Source organism: Camelina sativa, chromosome 4 (assembly GCF_000633955.1).
Source record: "Camelina sativa cultivar DH55 chromosome 4, Cs, whole genome shotgun sequence".
NCBI lineage: Eukaryota > Viridiplantae > Streptophyta > Magnoliopsida > Brassicales > Brassicaceae > Camelina > Camelina sativa.
Window position 1 is genome coordinate 17,729,748 of NC_025688.1, and position 16,568 is coordinate 17,746,315.

At 37.1% G+C, this 16,568-nt stretch overlaps 9 protein-coding genes across 9 annotated transcripts in view; 3 read left to right on the top strand and 6 right to left on the bottom strand.

The window, feature by feature from the left end:
• Nucleotides 10-1,624, top strand: LOC104780930 (peroxidase 36-like). The gene is made up of 4 exons (XM_010505471.2): nucleotides 10-264; nucleotides 366-557; nucleotides 652-817; nucleotides 1,065-1,624. Exons 1-4 carry the CDS (start codon nucleotides 22-24, stop codon nucleotides 1,481-1,483), a joined length of 1,020 nt encoding a protein of 339 aa, XP_010503773.1. The 5' UTR covers nucleotides 10-21; the 3' UTR covers nucleotides 1,484-1,624.
• LOC104780932 (bifunctional epoxide hydrolase 2) lies at nucleotides 2,017-3,467 on the bottom strand. Its single transcript, XM_010505475.1, has 4 exons — nucleotides 3,112-3,467; nucleotides 2,835-3,014; nucleotides 2,489-2,730; nucleotides 2,017-2,400 (listed from the first exon to the last, which is right to left on the bottom strand). Exons 1-4 carry the CDS (start codon nucleotides 3,400-3,402, stop codon nucleotides 2,145-2,147), a joined length of 969 nt encoding a protein of 322 aa, XP_010503777.1. The 5' UTR covers nucleotides 3,403-3,467; the 3' UTR covers nucleotides 2,017-2,144.
• On the bottom strand, nucleotides 3,530-4,146 carry LOC109132519 (AB hydrolase superfamily protein YfhM-like). The gene is made up of 2 exons (XM_019244162.1): nucleotides 3,792-4,146; nucleotides 3,530-3,694 (listed from the first exon to the last, which is right to left on the bottom strand). The coding sequence occupies exons 1-2, from the start codon at nucleotides 4,080-4,082 to the stop codon at nucleotides 3,530-3,532; spliced, it is 456 nt and encodes a 151-aa protein (XP_019099707.1). The 5' UTR covers nucleotides 4,083-4,146.
• Nucleotides 4,288-5,837, bottom strand: LOC104780931. Its single transcript, XM_010505474.2, has 3 exons — nucleotides 5,462-5,837; nucleotides 4,977-5,098; nucleotides 4,288-4,655 (listed from the first exon to the last, which is right to left on the bottom strand). Exons 1-3 carry the CDS (start codon nucleotides 5,727-5,729, stop codon nucleotides 4,488-4,490), a joined length of 558 nt encoding a protein of 185 aa, XP_010503776.1. The 5' UTR covers nucleotides 5,730-5,837; the 3' UTR covers nucleotides 4,288-4,487.
• LOC104780934 lies at nucleotides 7,582-8,727 on the bottom strand. Its single transcript, XM_010505477.2, has 2 exons — nucleotides 8,349-8,727; nucleotides 7,582-8,252 (listed from the first exon to the last, which is right to left on the bottom strand). Exons 1-2 carry the CDS (start codon nucleotides 8,478-8,480, stop codon nucleotides 7,974-7,976), a joined length of 411 nt encoding a protein of 136 aa, XP_010503779.1. The 5' UTR covers nucleotides 8,481-8,727; the 3' UTR covers nucleotides 7,582-7,973.
• LOC104780933 lies at nucleotides 8,124-10,181 on the top strand. The gene is made up of 4 exons (XM_010505476.2): nucleotides 8,124-8,211; nucleotides 8,736-9,397; nucleotides 9,494-9,569; nucleotides 9,655-10,181. Exons 2-4 carry the CDS (start codon nucleotides 9,368-9,370, stop codon nucleotides 9,954-9,956), a joined length of 408 nt encoding a protein of 135 aa, XP_010503778.1. The 5' UTR covers nucleotides 8,124-8,211; nucleotides 8,736-9,367; the 3' UTR covers nucleotides 9,957-10,181.
• On the bottom strand, nucleotides 10,822-11,854 carry LOC104780935 (thioredoxin H1). The gene is made up of 3 exons (XM_010505478.2): nucleotides 11,586-11,854; nucleotides 11,200-11,322; nucleotides 10,822-11,115 (listed from the first exon to the last, which is right to left on the bottom strand). The coding sequence occupies exons 1-3, from the start codon at nucleotides 11,796-11,798 to the stop codon at nucleotides 10,984-10,986; spliced, it is 468 nt and encodes a 155-aa protein (XP_010503780.1). The 5' UTR covers nucleotides 11,799-11,854; the 3' UTR covers nucleotides 10,822-10,983.
• On the bottom strand, nucleotides 11,937-13,442 carry LOC104780936 (protein RTE1-HOMOLOG-like). The gene is made up of 3 exons (XM_010505479.2): nucleotides 13,303-13,442; nucleotides 12,616-12,931; nucleotides 11,937-12,538 (listed from the first exon to the last, which is right to left on the bottom strand). The coding sequence occupies exons 2-3, from the start codon at nucleotides 12,892-12,894 to the stop codon at nucleotides 12,107-12,109; spliced, it is 711 nt and encodes a 236-aa protein (XP_010503781.1). The 5' UTR covers nucleotides 12,895-12,931; nucleotides 13,303-13,442; the 3' UTR covers nucleotides 11,937-12,106.
• Nucleotides 13,684-16,568, top strand: part of LOC104780937 — a 4,714-nt gene continuing 1,829 nt past the window's right edge. The window contains exons 1-11 of the mRNA XM_010505481.2: nucleotides 13,684-13,831; nucleotides 14,067-14,225; nucleotides 14,339-14,590; nucleotides 14,709-14,828; nucleotides 14,915-14,995; nucleotides 15,187-15,282; nucleotides 15,399-15,494; nucleotides 15,605-15,658; nucleotides 15,746-15,949; nucleotides 16,032-16,157; nucleotides 16,258-16,323. Of these exons, the coding sequence (XP_010503783.1) occupies nucleotides 13,769-13,831; nucleotides 14,067-14,225; nucleotides 14,339-14,590; nucleotides 14,709-14,828; nucleotides 14,915-14,995; nucleotides 15,187-15,282; nucleotides 15,399-15,494; nucleotides 15,605-15,658; nucleotides 15,746-15,949; nucleotides 16,032-16,157; nucleotides 16,258-16,323 (1,317 nt within the window). The 5' untranslated portion in view covers nucleotides 13,684-13,768. The remainder of the gene's footprint in view (nucleotides 13,832-14,066; nucleotides 14,226-14,338; nucleotides 14,591-14,708; nucleotides 14,829-14,914; nucleotides 14,996-15,186; nucleotides 15,283-15,398; nucleotides 15,495-15,604; nucleotides 15,659-15,745; nucleotides 15,950-16,031; nucleotides 16,158-16,257; nucleotides 16,324-16,568) is intronic.

A 16,568-nucleotide genomic window follows, 5' to 3' on the forward strand; every position in this document is an offset into this window, starting at 1 on the left:
AGAGTCCCATTGAATACAGAAATGGTGAAGTCAATGGTGTGCATTGTTCTCGCTCAATTCTTACTTGCTGCGCTCTTACCTCTTTCTATGTGTTATCGAACACATGAATGCACAAGCGCGGCCTCTCTCTCCCCTTGGTTTTACGACAACTCCTGCCCGAAAGCACAAGCCATCGTTCAATTTTTCGTCGCCAAAGCATACTCCATTGATCCTCGCATGGCTGCCTCACTGCTTAGGCTCCATTTCCATGATTGTTTCGTCAATGTTTACAAAATCTGCTTTATATTCTTCATATATACAATGTTTGACGTAAATAAGGAGAAATGTTCAGTCTTAATATATACATAATTTGGTAATTGGTGCAGGGATGTGATGCTTCCGTCCTTTTGGACAGTAGTGGAACCATAGAAAGCGAGAAACGATCAACTTCAAATCGAGACTCTGCTCGAGGTTTCGAAGTCATTGACGAGATTAAGTCTGCCTTGGAATATGAATGTCCTGAGACAGTTTCTTGCGCCGATATCTTGGCTCTCGTTGCTAGAGACTCCGTTGTAATTGTAAGTCAATCCTCCTAACACAATCATTACGATTTATAATTGTGCGTGCGTAATTGTAACAAACACTCGTTGATTTTGTAATAATCTACACTAGTCTGGTGGACCGACTTGGGAAGTATATCTTGGAAGAAGAGATGCAAGAGAAGCAAGCTTGAGTGGTTCCATGGAGAATATTCCTTTTCCCGACTCCACGTTACAGACAATTGTCAACATGTTCAACCTTCAAGGACTCGATCTCACTGATCTTGTTGCCCTCTTAGGTATAATTCTCGTAATTTTTTTTTTTTAATCGTTGTTGCTTTAAGTATATTGAGTTAGTATATATATGTTTCATGAAGCCATTGATTTTAATAATTGAAAGAATAAATAAATGATTAAAATAACGATATGTGTGATTGTTATTGGATATTTAAAATTTTAACTTATCTAAAGAGAAAAACTAATACATTATATTATTGATAAATTATTATTTCTCAGACTTATAAGTATGATTCAAATTAAATGTAGGGAGTCACACGATAGGAAACTCGAGGTGCTTGAATTTCCGACAAAGGTTATACAACCATTCTGGAAACAACGACCCCGACCAGACTTTGAATCAAAACTACGCGTATATGTTGCAGCAGGGATGTCCGATTTCGGGGGAGGACCAGAAACTCTTTAATCTTGACTACGTGACGCCTACTAAGTTTGACAATTACTACTTCAAGAATCTGGTGGACTTTAGAGGACTCTTAAACTCTGATGAGGTTTTGTTCACGCAAAGCAGTGAGTCCATGGAGATGGTCAAGCTTTACGCGGAGAATGAGGAAGCCTTCTTTGAGCAGTTCGCCAAGTCGATCGTGAAGATGGGGAACATCTCACCGTTGTCGGGGACGGATGGTGAGATCCGGAAGATCTGCCGGAGGGTTAACCATGATGTTTGAGTGAGTTTCGTTATTTGATAGTTTAAATCATATGGGTAAGGGGTCAATTAACATTAGTCTTGATTTGTGTAGTTTTATTCTAAATTTTTAATTAACTTATGAGTTTGGTGCATGGTTTACCCAATAACATATTGATTTTTATTGCAACTGAATTTGCTAATGAATTTTGGAATGTTCCTATTCTCAACAATGAAATTTTGACGTTACAACTCCATTAGGTACCATTTCTTATCTCGAATTTATGGGTGTATAACTAAAATCTAACTAAAGTATCGGGTTGTATTTAAGAGGTCTTCAAAACTTAAGGGGTGCTGTTGTACTAAGAACTACGTTTTGATTTAATTGGGCCTTTTTAGATTTGGTGGGTCTTAGCCCGAGAATAATCCTTACTGACGACCGCAATCCTTTTTTCTTTTTGGTTACAAAAGCTCAGATGAATGAACCAATTCATTTTTTATTTTTACAAATGGAGTTGGAGTAAATGTAACACTCTTGCTTCATGTTATTCATAAGAAAGACTTACGAGCTTTTTATACTTTAAGAACCATTATTATTGATGAGATCACACTCAGGTTTCAATCTTGGATACACATTATAAGTAGTTTACTTAAGAGTAGAGCATCATGGTTCTTCTATAAGGGGCCATAAGAACGGCCTGAGTTTACTCTGTTTTGCTTAATTTGTTTAAGGAGAGAATCTCTTGAGACACTTGTTGAGACTTCTCCTGCTGGATGAAATGATGACCATCCTCAATAACAACAATCTCAAGGTTAGGTACAACACTCTTGAACATCTCTCCTTTTACATACTCTATTGTTCCATTGGGTCCTTCATTTCCTATATCTTTGTCTCCCGCTATAAACTTAGTAGGAACTAGGATTTTGGAGTCTTGCCACGGCGCCAATATCTCCCAGTTCCTGTAATTAAACATTCTTAATACTTGTTTTTGTAACATAAAGACTGTAGATAAAGTGAGAGAAAGAGAGGGAGAAGTGAACAACTTACAGATCCATGGCTCTGTAGTAATTCAAAGGGCCTGTGAATCCAGATCTTTGAAACTTGTCTGCATACACTTGAATCTCTTCTTCAGTTATCCAATCTGGTATAGTCGATGGTATCTCAAGATGATCTATGATCTCTGTACCAGGAGGAGCAACTACGTAGTCTGTTCTTGTCATCAGTAAGAACTTCTTCATTACCGTCAAGCAATCATGCTTGGCAAATGCAGCCTCAGCTCTTCCTGGTTTCTTTTATAAACGAAACCAGAGAAGTCGAATCAACGATGACAATTGAGTACCATAATAGTAACACTATAACATCATAAATCTTGGAAGTAAAATTTGGGTTTTACCTGAAACTGAGAGATGTATAACCCATCTCCAAAACTTTTGAAAAAATCTGAAGGTTTGAGTTTTGGATCTCTTGGAGTATATGGAACAGAGAGACTTATGTAACCTTTGACTCTGTCTGGTCTAAACAAGCACATACACCAACCTATGATCGCTCCCCAGTCATGCCCAGCTACAAAAGCCTACAAAAGTAAACAATAACATGTAAGCTTTTCTTTTCCTGAGATCTATCTATCTAAATCTAAAAGTTGGATTCTCAAGAAGATGATCACTTATCACCTGAGCAGTGCCGTAGTGGTCGAGCAAACCGATGACATCAGCGACGAGGTGGCTCACTGTGTAAGACTCGTGGCTAGGAGGAGAATCGGAGTCAGCGTAGCCTCTGAGATCTGGAGCGACCACGTGGTAACCTTTGCTCGACAAGAAATCGATTTGGTGACGCCACGAGTACCATGTCTCAGGGAAACCATGGAGTAACAGAACCAAAGGCCCTTCTTTGTCTCCTTTCTCAGCAACGTTTAACCAAATCCCGTTGGTCTTGATCTTCTTCTCTCGAACAGAGCTCGTCATGTTTCTTGTCGTGATCGTTGTAAGAGAGAAAGAAAAATCAGCGACCAAACTGAAGACTTTATTACAAGAGTTGATAAATCGATGTACACGTGTCGTGGCGGCGAGTGAGACCAGGCCTCTAGATATGTTACACGTGGATTTCGTACGTCCTGAAACTGAAATCCTTGCGTTTTAGTTTCATGAGTTGCCTTAAGTAAAAAGGATGTCTACCAACGAGAAACACATGACTGNGTCTAAACAAGCACATACACCAACCTATGATCGCTCCCCAGTCATGCCCAGCTACAAAAGCCTACAAAAGTAAACAATAACATGTAAGCTTTTCTTTTCCTGAAATCTATCTATCTAAATCTAAAAGTTGGATTCTCAAGAAGATGATCACTTATCACCTGAGCAGTGCCGTAGTGGTCGAGCAAACCGATGACATCAGCGACGAGGTGGCTCACTGTGTAAGACTCGTGGCTAGGAGGAGAATCGGAGTCAGCGTAGCCTCTGAGATCTGGAGCGACCACGTGGTAACCTTTGCTCGACAAGAAATCGATTTGGTGACGCCACGAGTACCATGTCTCAGGGAAACCATGGAGTAACAGAACCAAAGGCCCTTCTTTGTCTCCTTTCTCAGCAACGTTTAACCAAATCCCGTTGGTCTTGATCTTCTTCTCTCGAACAGAGCTCGTCATGTTTCTTGTCGTGATCGTTGTAAGAGAGAAAGAAAAATCAGCGACCAAACTGAAGACTTTATTACAAGAGTTGATAAATCGATGTACACGTGTCGTGGCGGCGAGTGAGACCAGGCCTCTAGATATGTTACACGTGGATTTCGTACGTCCTGAAACTGAAATCCTTGCGTTTTAGTTTCATGAGTTGCCTTAAGTAAAAAGGATGTCTACCAACGAGAAACACATGACTGAATATAAAGAACAGAAACGTCAAGTAACTCTCAGTTCTTCAGACAAAATGAGGAGTTAACTAACTCTTAAAAGAACACACGCCAAACACAACAAAGAAGAGTAATTCTAACTCAAGACAAGAAAAAGAGATTGTCATTTGGGATTATTTCTGTGTTTGATTCAATGAAAGCAATCTCAAGAAGACATTGACTTCTTCTTCTCTTCTTCGAGCTGCTGAAGTTCAGTCAGTCTTTCAGCCCAAGCTCGGTCTCTTGCGACAGCAGCCATCTTGCGTTCCACTTGCTTGATTCTCTTCTTCCTCTTTGCCTCTTGCACCAGCGCTTGCCTCTTCTTTTTCTCAGACTGTGAAAACATTAACGACAACTCAAACTTATCAGTAAACGAAATCTCTCTCTTAGAAGAAAACCTAAAAAATAAGGACAATTGCAGATTTTTTTTGCCAAGAAATGGAAACAAAACAGAGATACACCCTTTTATTTTCCCCCTAGGCTACTTATGATTTCTCAGCTTTTTCTCGTGTGCACAATCTATGGATTCTCCACATTCCAAGAGATATTTCATCTAACAATAAGTAGAAATAACAGCCTAATAATATCAAACTATGTAACAATCATAAAGCTATCAAATTTCTTAAATTAAATAAAAGAAAGAAATCAAACCTACCAGTATAAAGGCACGACGCTGCCCTATGCGCTTCTTCGCATTCCTTCTCTTTACACTGCCCTTATTAGGATTGCTTGAAGAAATTGGCTCGCCAGGTGTATATTGAACATATGCATAAGGACCTGCAATGTCCTCAAATCTTGTAATTTATCTATACAATCCCAACCACAGATCCTCTCTCTAGCTATATCAATTTTATCAGTAACAACACAAGTTGAGCTTTTAACACAATCACAATCCACTAAAACCACACCAGATCAACACTAAACCCACGAAATACTAATCTCTAAACAGCATAAACAAAACACGCCTATGAAGATTACACTAACTCCGTTCTGAATCACACAACACAACAACACTCAATCCCAATTTCACAAACAAAGCATCAATTTTTGCATCCCCAGACTAAAAATGAACAAATACAAACCATAAAAATTCGATTTTTATGGTACAAAGCTAGTCATCAAAGACAAAAAATGACAAACCTAGAGGTTTCAATTTGGATCTTTTCCTCTTGGGATGAGTCATGGGTCGTCTCTTGGGAAGCCGAGTATCAGTTAAGCTTAAGCTATGGAAATGGTTGGTCAATGGAAACCATGTTAACCTCAAATGAGTCGTCGATCCACCGAAGAAGGAATATAACTCAGGCTTCGCAGCTGGAATCGACGCAGACGAGTAGTTAGCGGCGGCGACACGCGAAACTAAGGTTCTCGACAATGGTCGAAGTATCGATCTGATTGCTCCGAAACCCATTTTCACCAAAGCATCAGCGAACAGATTCCGATCCGAAAAGCTGATGAATTTAACCGATCAAGCTTCGCAAATTTCACCGAACGGAGAAGAAGAACTCTTCGCTGAACCCTGAATAGCCTACTCAAAACACTAATGGGCCTTATGGGCCTATAAAGTCTGATTGGGCTCACAGTATGTCACGCACATCAAATTAGTGATTTTGTATTCGATTACTGTCTATAATAATTGATTTTAAATCAATAAACAGTAGAGACTAGATATTAACCCGCGGTACACCGCGGGTCTATATTTTTTCATAAATAAATAATATAATTTATTCATTATATAATCTATAAATGTAATTATAATCTTTTATAATTTTAAAATATACTATAGCTTGAATAAATTAATTATGGATTGTATAGTTTCATGTAAATTTTTTGCTTTATTCTATAAGGAGAATATCCTTTTAATTTACTTGAGTCAACAAATATAGTGTTATGTGATTAGTTACTTTTGTTTACAATATAGGAGTAATAGTTTTTTTTTATTAATATTTTATAATTATATGTTTATACTATAATTTTATTTGGTAATTTAGGTTGTTTAATCCATATATCATTTTAACAAAGTTGTATTTATAGTTGTGCAATTTGATTGAAGTGGTGGAGTATTTTTTGTTTGTATAGTTGTATACTTGTATTTATATCAATTGTTTTTTATTAGTATTGATCAGAAATATATAAAATAAAATATTATATCATTGCTGTATGGTCGGGCTAATATTTTGGACTCCTGTCTTTTTGTACGAAAGGCCCAATTTTCTTTTCTTTTTTTTTGTCTCCACCGAGTGAAGCAGAAGGTCTCCGTCAAAAATTATGTCTGAATTTTTTAAACCTTATCATCTTCCTCTATCTGGTTTTGGTGGATCTGAGAAATAAGTCAACAATTATGTCTGTATTTTTTTTTCCTTATCATCTTCTTCTATCTGGTTATTGTAAATCTGAGAAATCAGAACTTCGTTGATACTATTAATCTGTTATTCGAAGCTTTCATCTCCATAATTTCATATCGGTTTCATCACCAGAATTCAAGAACTGAGCAAATTATCAAATAGTTCCAGGTTAATTAATCTGTTCTCTCTGTCGTTTTTGTAAAAAATTGTTTGCGAATTTTATGTTGGGTATCACATGTCAATAAGATTGGTTGTTAATCAGATTGTAGATCTGCAAATTTGGAAAGTTGCTAGGTGAGGTTTGCGGCATCGACGATTCAACTATTATAATGTGTTCCAGGTAAATTAATTTGTTATTTCATATCATAAATAAATTTCTTTGTTTCCGATCAAGGTTTTGTTTTTCCCATGTCATATCATATTGATTGTTTATAAGTCAGTATCTATGGCGTAAATTGTAACCTGAATTCTAGCCTTTCCAATCTAAAAACCACGGTATTCAGTGATTAGTTTCTATAAAATTCATTGCAATTTAGAAGACTTAAATATAAAGATACCTCAAGAGAGTTTTTCAACTCTTGAATGTTTTTCCTTGGCAAAGCATAATAATCTTCATTTTGAACAGGTACAATCTCCAAATTAGGTACTCTCGCACGGTACGTGAGAGTAAGGCCATCACTTGGCAGACTATTAAAATAAACAGTTATTAATATATATAGGTAATGATAAACCAAAATAAGTAACACTATTGTTAGAAACAAATTGGCATACGCTTGTTTGAGAATGTTAACTTCATGTATCTCAGGATTAAGATGGACTTGAGAAGCATCAAAGGAATTAGATAAATTTCTAACACCTGTTTGAAAATAAGATCTTATCATCATATTGCTATTTGACTTAGATGAGTTTAAATGATGATGAAGTCTTTACCCTTGTAGGATTTTATCTTCACAAAGCGGAGAACACAAATGATGATGCTTCCATCAGAATGTTGACATGATCTGAAAACCCTCTCGGCAAAGGAACCCCATAAGGTACATGTCATCCTCTCATCTCTATACAATAGAAGAAGTATATCGATTAGATAATATATTTATGTATAGATAGTATAAGTATCAATATATATAACTTCATTGTGTAAGACATAATTACGTTTCATCTCTAAGCTCGAAGTCAAGCCTTGTGTTTGGCTTATTGTTGGCTTCCAGATTCTCCAACTCACCAACGCTTACAATTTGGCCAATAGCATCTGAAAATTATAATATGGTTAGTAAATCATTTTTACTGGAAAGTTGTAATGAAATATAAATCTATATATACTTACCAACCAAAATATTGGGATTAGCTTCCCCACTTTGGATCTTCCGAAACTTTGTTAATGACAGGAAGGTAGAGTCAGATACAGGATCACTCTGCAACACCAAAGTTCCGGTGATGAAGGCCATCTTGTACAGATGGGTAGTTGGTCTGAACTGACCAGTTGCGTAGCTAAGTCCGAAAGTCTCAATGAAAACCCAGTTTCCAACAGGGAGCCTATTCGCGTACTTGGTAACCAACTCCTTCTTAACTGATGCATGAATTTTTTTGCCCTACAATGTGTAGATATAAAGTAATGTATTAGTTGAACCAAGGGAGAATATGTGGATTTGTTTCATTAGCAAAAGAATTAGAGAATTTGTTCTTACCAGAGAATCTGAGACAACCAACTCAAGAGATTCACCAGTACTTTGACACCATGCATGGAGTACCTTCACTTGTACCCTCCAGGCGGTCTTGTAGGGTCTAACATCTTTTAGGAAGGCAAAAGTAGCAGCCATCGGTTGAAGAAAAGTGTTTATGGTTTCTTGCGAGTATTGTATGAATGTGGTTGCTTATGTTAAGTCGGTTTGGCAAAGAAGTCATATTTATAGGATTATGATTAGGTCGAGTAAATGAGATTCGTTTAAGGAGATGAAATATTAGAGTTAGCGAATAATCAGGGAGATAATGAGTACAATTTCGATTTGATAGAATATTAGTGGAATATGAGATATTTTGGTTGTAAATGTTGTTTCTTTGTTTTGATATTGAAGATATGTTGGATGTCAAAATATTTCCAAATCAAGAAGATCAAACGGAAATCTCGACGTCCATCAAATCGAAGGCGAGTTAAACTGTTTCGTGCAGTTTTATGGAAAGATAAGATTGAAATTAAGTATCCGAATTTGATTTCATTTATTTTGTAATTAGTTAATTCAAAAAATTTAATATAATGGCAATTTTGTAAATAGGTGGCAAGTTCAGGATTTATTTGTTAAATGTACTTGCAAAATGTATATATAGATATATAGATATTATTGTCTCCAAGTCTCATTAAAAAAATATTGCGAGAATTTATGTGTATATTCCTTAAAAATAGTAGTGTAAAAATATGTAGCTGGAGGAGGAGACTTGAATTGTAATTTTCATAACCATTTTAGAATTTGGGTTTATACGTATACTACATAAGGAAATAAAATATTATACCAGTAACGACATTAACTCGACATATGGAACCATTTTAGTAATATATAGATATAGTTACCTTATAACAACAGATTAAAAATCCAAATGAAAATCTTCAATCCATTATAAATATACACCACTAGCTCTCGTTCATTTTAGCATAAACAGCTTCATTTTTTTTATTTTTTTTTGTCACGAGTTTACAAGAAGGTGACCAAACATGTTTTCGTCAAGTCGTACAAAAAACCTGGTCCGTTTTCAATCTATCATTCGATAATCATATCATTATGTCTCATATTATCATTTGCGAGTTCGGTTCGTTACATATTCGAACGTTTACTTGCAGACTTGTGGGTTTAAAGTGAACACCAACTCCCCTGAATGGCACAAGAGCATGACGAAAATCCTTAAGAAAATCAGAGGTTAATTTGGTTCTTTCTTCTATCTATAAGCATATATCGTATGTTTTTGGTCGACTCAATTCTCTTTTTGATCATAATGGTTTAGGAGGGAATTTTTGGATAGACGTGGATGAAGGAATGGCATACGTAACGGGTCAAGGAGATCCAAACAAGCTACTAAAACTTATGGGTTCGAAGAGAGGCAAAGATGCTGAAATGGCGTTTGTGAAAACCGGAACACATCATCATCGACCTCATCATGATCCTAACTTTTGCAACAACTATCCAAGTTCTTTCTTTGGTGGGCAATCAGCAACGCCATATTGGCCAGGGTACTATCCACAAGGGCAGGGAATGGTACCTTTTCAACAATACCCATTCGGATATAGTAACTACGGTTATTATTAAACCTTTTGCAGAGGATTTTTTTTCTATTACATCGAGATGGAGCAAAACCCTTTATTTATTTTTTACTAAATTAGGGTTTTAATTCTGCTTGTATCCGAAAATCAATAGTTTTTTGTTTTCGTTTTTTGAAACTTTAGATGCATGGATATTCTCTCTGCGTTTTATTATTATCAGCGGAAGAGAATCTAGGAGAATTGATTTTCTCTTTTTCTTTTTTGTTTTGGTGTTTTAGTTTATTGTATGAATCCGATGATATTCATTGATGTTAAGGTTCTTCGTATAAACTTTTAAAGAATGGTATGTTTCTGTTTCAAGTTTTTGCATTTTTTCCTTCAAGCTTTATGGATATATTAATTACGGATTTGCTAGGTGTATTTGCGGATGCAATTTCTCGTCTTTCCTTAGATGAAACGAATTCATCAGACTAAAGTTTCCCGGTAACATTATCTTATTTATTAATTAGTACCAAAAGATACGAACAAAGTTCCTATATACTATTCACTGTTAATTAGTGGATATATACTTATTGTCATTCGTGTAGATCTTTGGTAATTTATTACCATAGGGAAAAAAAATCCAATCTTGAGTCATAAGGGAACTTCAATGATGTTGCCCAAAAAAAAGCCTTCGATGGTCTTACTGTCTTGGAACCCACATGTTTTCAGGTTACTCGGTATCCAAACATTTTCCTCATCTTCATTGCTCAAAGTCATCTTACCAACATGAGAAGTTACATTCTCTTTGGGAGAAAGCTCTCTTCTTATTTACGCAAATTGCTAGAAATAGATTTCAAGGACAGGTGTAGCGGGTATAGTTTTCTAATACACATTAAAGTATAAAACCAGTAAAAGCAAAGAGATTTGCAGATTCAAATATTTCACTAGGCACAATATTATTAGATGAGTTTAGACCAGGATCATAAGAAAGGGCGAACGACTTATAACATCTCAATACTAGTAAAGCAATTAATTCAACATCTTAAGATATAAAGACTGGTTAAAGCTATAAATAAATGCTTAAGAAAATGTTAAGCCAAGTGTTTGGTAATGGTAGACTGAAGCTCATCTTTCCTGGCCCCAACAACCTTGTCCAGAATATTCCCTTCCTTCAAGAACATGAAGGTTGGCATCGCCTCTATCGCCCAGTCACTCGCCACCGACTGTTCCAACAAAAACATAAAGGATTGTGATAGAAGAAACCAAATTTTTCTCAAGAAAAAGGGAATTTTGTTTGGTGAATATACCTTCAATTCATCAATATCAACCTTGAGAAAAAGCACATTGGGGAGCTTCTTAGCCAAATCAGCAAAGAATGGAGCAATGAAACGACATGGTCCACACCAAGAAGCCGTGAAATCAACCACCACCTTCAACAATTTACCATTTCATGAATCATATCATAAAAATTGAAAACATTACATGTATCTACAGGTAACATATTTCTGGGGGTCCCTAAGTTTCACAGAAACATGTATAGTGACTTGTACTCTAGTCATTATGATCTATCCATTACATAGCGTCAATATGAGAGAGATCAAAGACTCATAAAGCAAATCCAAACAATCAAAATCTCAAGTCCATACCTCAACAAAAAAAAAAAACTCAAAATATTTGGGAGAAGGAAAATTACAAGAGTTTTGGAGTCGTTAGCCTTCTGGAGTTGCTCGTTCCATGACTCAACGGTGTGGCACGCGATCACTTGTCCCTCTTCCGAAGCCATCTTCTCTCCGTCTCTCTTTCTCTGCTCTGTTCTGTTCTGTTTACAATTATACTTAGCAAGCGCTCGCTCACTTTTCACATATGTATCTCGTAGAGTCGCCTTACAAATCATAGTTTTTGCCATCAATATTTTTCTCTTTCTCCTTTATTCGACGCGTGATTTTGTTTCCCATAATTACACCCACCAAATTTTTGCTACTTTCTTTTTTTATCCAAATCAAATATTCACACTTTACTCCTTAGATTTATACTTTGTAACAAATTAACACACAAAAACGAAAATTGCAAGTAAAAAAATATTCTGTAGACATGAGTTGTCTGTACACAACCAGCCTTGGTCAGTCCCATTCCGACAAAAAGTTCACACATTCAAACCCAATTTCTTCAACATCATTCATAACTCTCTAACCAGATACTTAGATAAATCCAAAGCTACAGCTGGATTAGTTTCTTGAAACAATAGGTTCCCATGATGAACCAACCAATAAGCAAAACCGATACAATAGAGCAGGAAGCTATGAAAGTCCAACCACCAAGAAAGATTCCTAAAGTATAGACTATGACTGGAGGCAACAAGGACTTTGCTATAGCCGCTTTGCTCACCCAACGTCCCTTAAAGAACACAAGTGCCGCGAGATTCACCACGTTCCACCCGCCTGACCTTACCCCTAGACGGTTCAGGTTGTTGGCTACGAAAGAATGACAGTTGCATGTGAATATGTTATATGCGTGGTGTTGGTACTCTTGTGTGGCTTTTCTCAGTGCACCATCCCATGTTGGCTCTTTCTCATCATGACTCTCTTCTTCTTGCCCATATCTGCTCTCACCATTGAACATACATGAGCCGGAAGAACAAGAAGGATCCTGGTAATGTTACTACAGTTGTTAGTTTGCATCAAAAGTGGAAAAAAATGAAAAGCCAGCTTCTTGCAAAAACGAACCTTTTCGGTTTTGATTAGAATATATCGAGAAACAGATCCAAATGCGAAATTATCAACACAAACAAAATTAGGTCCTGCAAAGTCGAGGATGACACCGTCTTCTCTGCAAATACCCACATGGCCAATGAAGGGAACAAACCACGAAATGAAGGGGAGAGGTGTCCAGACAATGCAGCATGGGAACCTGTCCCTTCTGGGATCAATTTTCATGGAATCTGCAAAACCAATCATCATCATCCGATGTTCTGAGTCTGCAGCTGCAGCTGTCTCTCCTCCCATTTATCAAACTCCAGGTAAGGTCTATTAATTTGATTCTCTGTTCACAAAACAACATGTCCAGTGATCACCAGGTAAGTAAGTGTAAGTAAGTAAGTAAGACTCAATACTGGGATAGGGAATCATCATCATCTTGGCCTATAACAAGATACACACAAGTGAACTCTATTAGAGTTATAAACCAGAAGAACGATTTCCCAATAGTTGCACAACCTAGTAGAAGTCAAGATATTGTACCAAAATCAATTCATTCTTCTATCAACACATTGAGCTAATACCACATCTTCTACACTATATGATGAATCCATAGAAAACACCATTGAAGATGCAAACGAGTCAACAACATCGAAGCATCTCATAGACCTGGATTACGAAACTTAATTCATACTAAAGAATAGATCAAAAACGTACCAGTTCAAGCGATAACAACGAAGATAAATCGGATCCAAAACACTGCCTTCTCGTTTAGAAGAGTGATTCGTCACTGCCTTTTTTTTTTCTGGGAATTTTGTTTTGTTTGTTCTTCTCTCGTTCATACGAAGATTACGAACGATGGGTAAACTAAAAGAAAGAATGTGTTTGGCTACTTGTTTAAAGTAATTCTCTTGGGAGGATATCTTTAACCTGTTACAAGGATAGGAATATCTCGACTCTCTCTCGTCGCGAGAAAATAAAACGACATAACGTTTTCGTCAACTATTAAATAAAAAACGGCAGGCTGTTTAGCTATGTTAAAAAAACGTCTGATATTAGAATACGACGTAGTTTTCGAACCTCCCGACTCATCATCATCGCTCTCTTTAGGCTTCTTACCAACTGATGCAAATCTGCCATTGATATATACACACATCTGCTCGTGGAGGTTAGGCAAAGAAAGATGAGGAAACGCGATTTGGCAATTTTGATGCTCTCTGGGTTTGCAATATTCTTCACTCTTCAGGTGATTTACACATTAAAATCGTCTTCTTCTTACTCTTTCTTAATCCACAATTATAGCATGATAACTTCGAGAACCCTTGATCTATCTGTTTACTAGAGAAAGCTTTGAATTTTCCTCTGTGGGTATAATTTTAAAAGTCCCAATTCAACCCATAAGTGATGGTTTTGTTTAGCCTAGGTTGTACAATTTTTTTCAGATGGAATCATCTATTGAGTTTGATTGTTGATTATTGCAGCACGAGGGTGATTTTGCGTTCAAAGAAGCATGGTTTCATTTGTATGATGAGTACCCAGTCAAATACGAAGCTGATCGTCTCCCACCACCTATTGTTGCTGATCTTAATGGTGATGGTAAGAAGGAGATCCTCGTTGCTACAAACGATGCTAAAATTCAGGTAAATTACTATTTGTTTAAAGTAAACATTTTTTTTTTTTCTGATTTCAATCAATGATGTGAGGTAAGCTTTAAGTGCTTATGCGTTTCTCTTTTTTTATGTGTTTGATTTAGGTCCTGGAGCCTCATTTCAGGCGTGTGGACGAAAGTTTTAGTGAAGCGCGAGTTCTTGCGGATATCTCTCTTTTGCCTGATAAGATCCGTGTTGCGTCAGGGAGACGTGCTGTGGCCATGGCCACTGGTGTTATTGATAGGTACTATAAAGATGGAACTCCTCAAAAGCAGGTTGTGGTCGTTGTTACCGCAGGTTGGTCTGTGCTTTGCTTTGATCACAACCTGAATAAGCTCTGGGAAACGAATCTGCAGGTTTTTTTCTTTTTTCCTTTAATCTTCTTCATTCTTTGTCTAACGTTCCGCATAAATGTTTACCTCTGTTCAGTATTATTAGTTCTCCGTTTACTTATCTTTGCTCGTGGAATGACAGGAGGATTTCCCTCATAATGCACACCATAGAGAGATAGCGATTTCGATAAGCAATTACACATTGAAGCATGGTGATACGGGTTTGGTTATTGTTGGTGGACGGATGGAGATGCAGCCATATGTATGTTGGAGGAAAAAAATTCTTCTGTTGATTACCTTTCTATCTTCCATATATTTATTATCCATTGATTATTCTTTTCGTTTTAGAATCACATGGACCTGTTTGAGGAACTTGGCATGACAGCAAAAAATGCTGAGCAACACAGAAGAAGTGCTACTGAGAATCAGGTACGACTACGTGATAGCTTCCTTGGACTGTTTCTTAGCTGTGTATATCTGTGGTTTCTGTACGCATTTTCTCTAGAACTGAACATTTATGAAGAAAGAGCTACTCATTTGTAGTTATGCATATTCTGATATTCCACTGTGCATAAGAACTGTGTTTGGACTGTTTAGAAGAACTTTAAGCTTCCTTTCAGGCCTCTGAAGATACTGGAGCGATAAACTTGCGTCACTTTTCTGTCTATGCATTCGCTGGCAAGACTGGCGTTCTTCGATGGAGTAAAAAGACTGATGTTAGTTATTTATTCTTTTTGGCTAACTTCTTTCTCTACAGATTTCTTAACTATATTCTTACCTGCAACAAATTTGGTTGTCAGATTGATAGTATATTTTCTTTCTTCTCATCTAGGATGTTGAAGCTCACACCTCAGATGCATCACAGTTAATTCCACAACACAATTACAAGCTCGATGTGCATGCTCTAAATAGCCGTCATCCAGGAGAGGTAAACTCGTTTTCCATTGATCATTGAGCGATATAGTTAACCGTATCGTAGTTCTTTCTTAAGAGATTTCTATTGCAATATCATAATATGAAAGCTTTGCTGGACTGAAGTTTGAGTGCAGGGAATTTAGAGAATCAATTCTTAGTGTCATGCCCCATCACTGGGTAAGTCTTATGCCTCAAACTATGTACTTCGTTAGTGTAATATGCTTAGAAAAATTGTTTCAAAGTACATCGTTGTCTTTGCATCAGGACCGACGTGAAGATACATTATTGGAGCTTGCTCATTTCAGGCGACACAAGAGGAAAACATTGAAGAAGCAGGCTGGTAAGTCCACGGCTTATCCGTTTCACAAACCTGAGGAACACACACCCGCTGGAAAAGACTTGTCGAAAAAAATTCCAAAATTGATTGGGAAGGCTGCACGCTATGCTGGCTCGGCAAAACCCAAGAAGGTGCAGCTCTTGTAAAACATAAACTACCCACATGAAGAATACCAATATTTGTTTATGATAGCAAAGCAACATATTGATGCAGGGTATGCAATACATTCCGACTATAACTAACTACACGAAGCTTTGGTGGGTACCTAATGTTGTTGTGGCTCATCAAAAGGAAGGGATTGAAGCTATTCATTTGCCTACTGGTCGAACTCTTTGCAAGGTAGGTCCTAGTAGCTATGCCTTTAGATCATGAACAAACTTATTATTTCACATACCCATGATTTACGTTGTCAACTTATTTAAATTCGTCCTGTCTCCAGCTTTCTCTACTTGAAGGTGGACTTCACGCTGACATAAACGGAGATGGTGTACTCGATCATGTCCAGGTACACACATCAAACCTACTACCGCTTTCGGTTCATTGACCTTCTTATGGATCTTCAGTTTAACGAACATAAATTCTGTATGTCCACCTTAGACTGTCGGAGGCAATGCTGGAGAGAGAACTGTAGTGAGCGGATCAATGGAAGTGTTGAAGCCTTGCTGGGCTGTGGCAACCTCAGGCGTTCCCGTCCGCGAACAGCTCTTCAACGTGTCCATCTGCCATCACTCCCCATTCAACTTCTTGCAC

Coding starts and splice junctions, on each gene's coding strand:
- LOC104780933 (XM_010505476.2), top strand. CDS start 9,368: ATGTTTTCGTCAAGTCGTACAAAAAACCTG. Junction 9,398..9,493: donor CAAGTCGTACAAAAAACCTG/GTCCGTTTTCAA, acceptor GTTTACTTGCAG/ACTTGTGGGTTTAAAGTGAA. Junction 9,570..9,654: donor AATCCTTAAGAAAATCAGAG/GTTAATTTGGTT, acceptor ATAATGGTTTAG/GAGGGAATTTTTGGATAGAC.
- LOC104780932 (XM_010505475.1), bottom strand. CDS start 3,402: ATGACGAGCTCTGTTCGAGAGAAGAAGATCAAGACCAACGGGATTTGG. Junction 3,015..3,111: donor ACCACTACGGCACTGCTCAG/GTGATAAGTGAT, acceptor TTACTTTTGTAG/GCTTTTGTAGCTGGGCATGA. Junction 2,401..2,488: donor TACTACAGAGCCATGGATCT/GTAAGTTGTTCA, acceptor GTTTAATTACAG/GAACTGGGAGATATTGGCGC.
- LOC104780936 (XM_010505479.2), bottom strand. CDS start 12,894: ATGGGAGGAGAGACAGCTGCAGCTGCAGACTCAGAACATCGGATGATG. Junction 12,539..12,615: donor TTCTAATCAAAACCGAAAAG/GTTCGTTTTTGC, acceptor TAACATTACCAG/GATCCTTCTTGTTCTTCCGG.
- LOC104780930 (XM_010505471.2), top strand. CDS start 22: ATGGTGAAGTCAATGGTGTGCATTGTTCTCGCTCAATTCTTACTTGCT. Junction 558..651: donor CTAGAGACTCCGTTGTAATT/GTAAGTCAATCC, acceptor AATCTACACTAG/TCTGGTGGACCGACTTGGGA. Junction 818..1,064: donor TGATCTTGTTGCCCTCTTAG/GTATAATTCTCG, acceptor AATTAAATGTAG/GGAGTCACACGATAGGAAAC.
- LOC104780935 (XM_010505478.2), bottom strand. CDS start 11,798: ATGGCAAAAACTATGATTTGTAAGGCGACTCTACGAGATACATATGTG. Junction 11,323..11,585: donor CTAACGACTCCAAAACTCTT/GTAATTTTCCTT, acceptor AAATTGTTGAAG/GTGGTGGTTGATTTCACGGC. Junction 11,116..11,199: donor TTGATATTGATGAATTGAAG/GTATATTCACCA, acceptor TTGTTGGAACAG/TCGGTGGCGAGTGACTGGGC.
- LOC104780934 (XM_010505477.2), bottom strand. CDS start 8,480: ATGGCTGCTACTTTTGCCTTCCTAAAAGATGTTAGACCCTACAAGACC. Junction 8,253..8,348: donor TGGTTGTCTCAGATTCTCTG/GTAAGAACAAAT, acceptor TACACATTGTAG/GGCAAAAAAATTCATGCATC.
- LOC104780931 (XM_010505474.2), bottom strand. CDS start 5,729: ATGGGTTTCGGAGCAATCAGATCGATACTTCGACCATTGTCGAGAACC. Junction 5,099..5,461: donor ATCCAAATTGAAACCTCTAG/GTTTGTCATTTT, acceptor AGGACATTGCAG/GTCCTTATGCATATGTTCAA. Junction 4,656..4,976: donor AGCGTCGTGCCTTTATACTG/GTAGGTTTGATT, acceptor ATGTTTTCACAG/TCTGAGAAAAAGAAGAGGCA.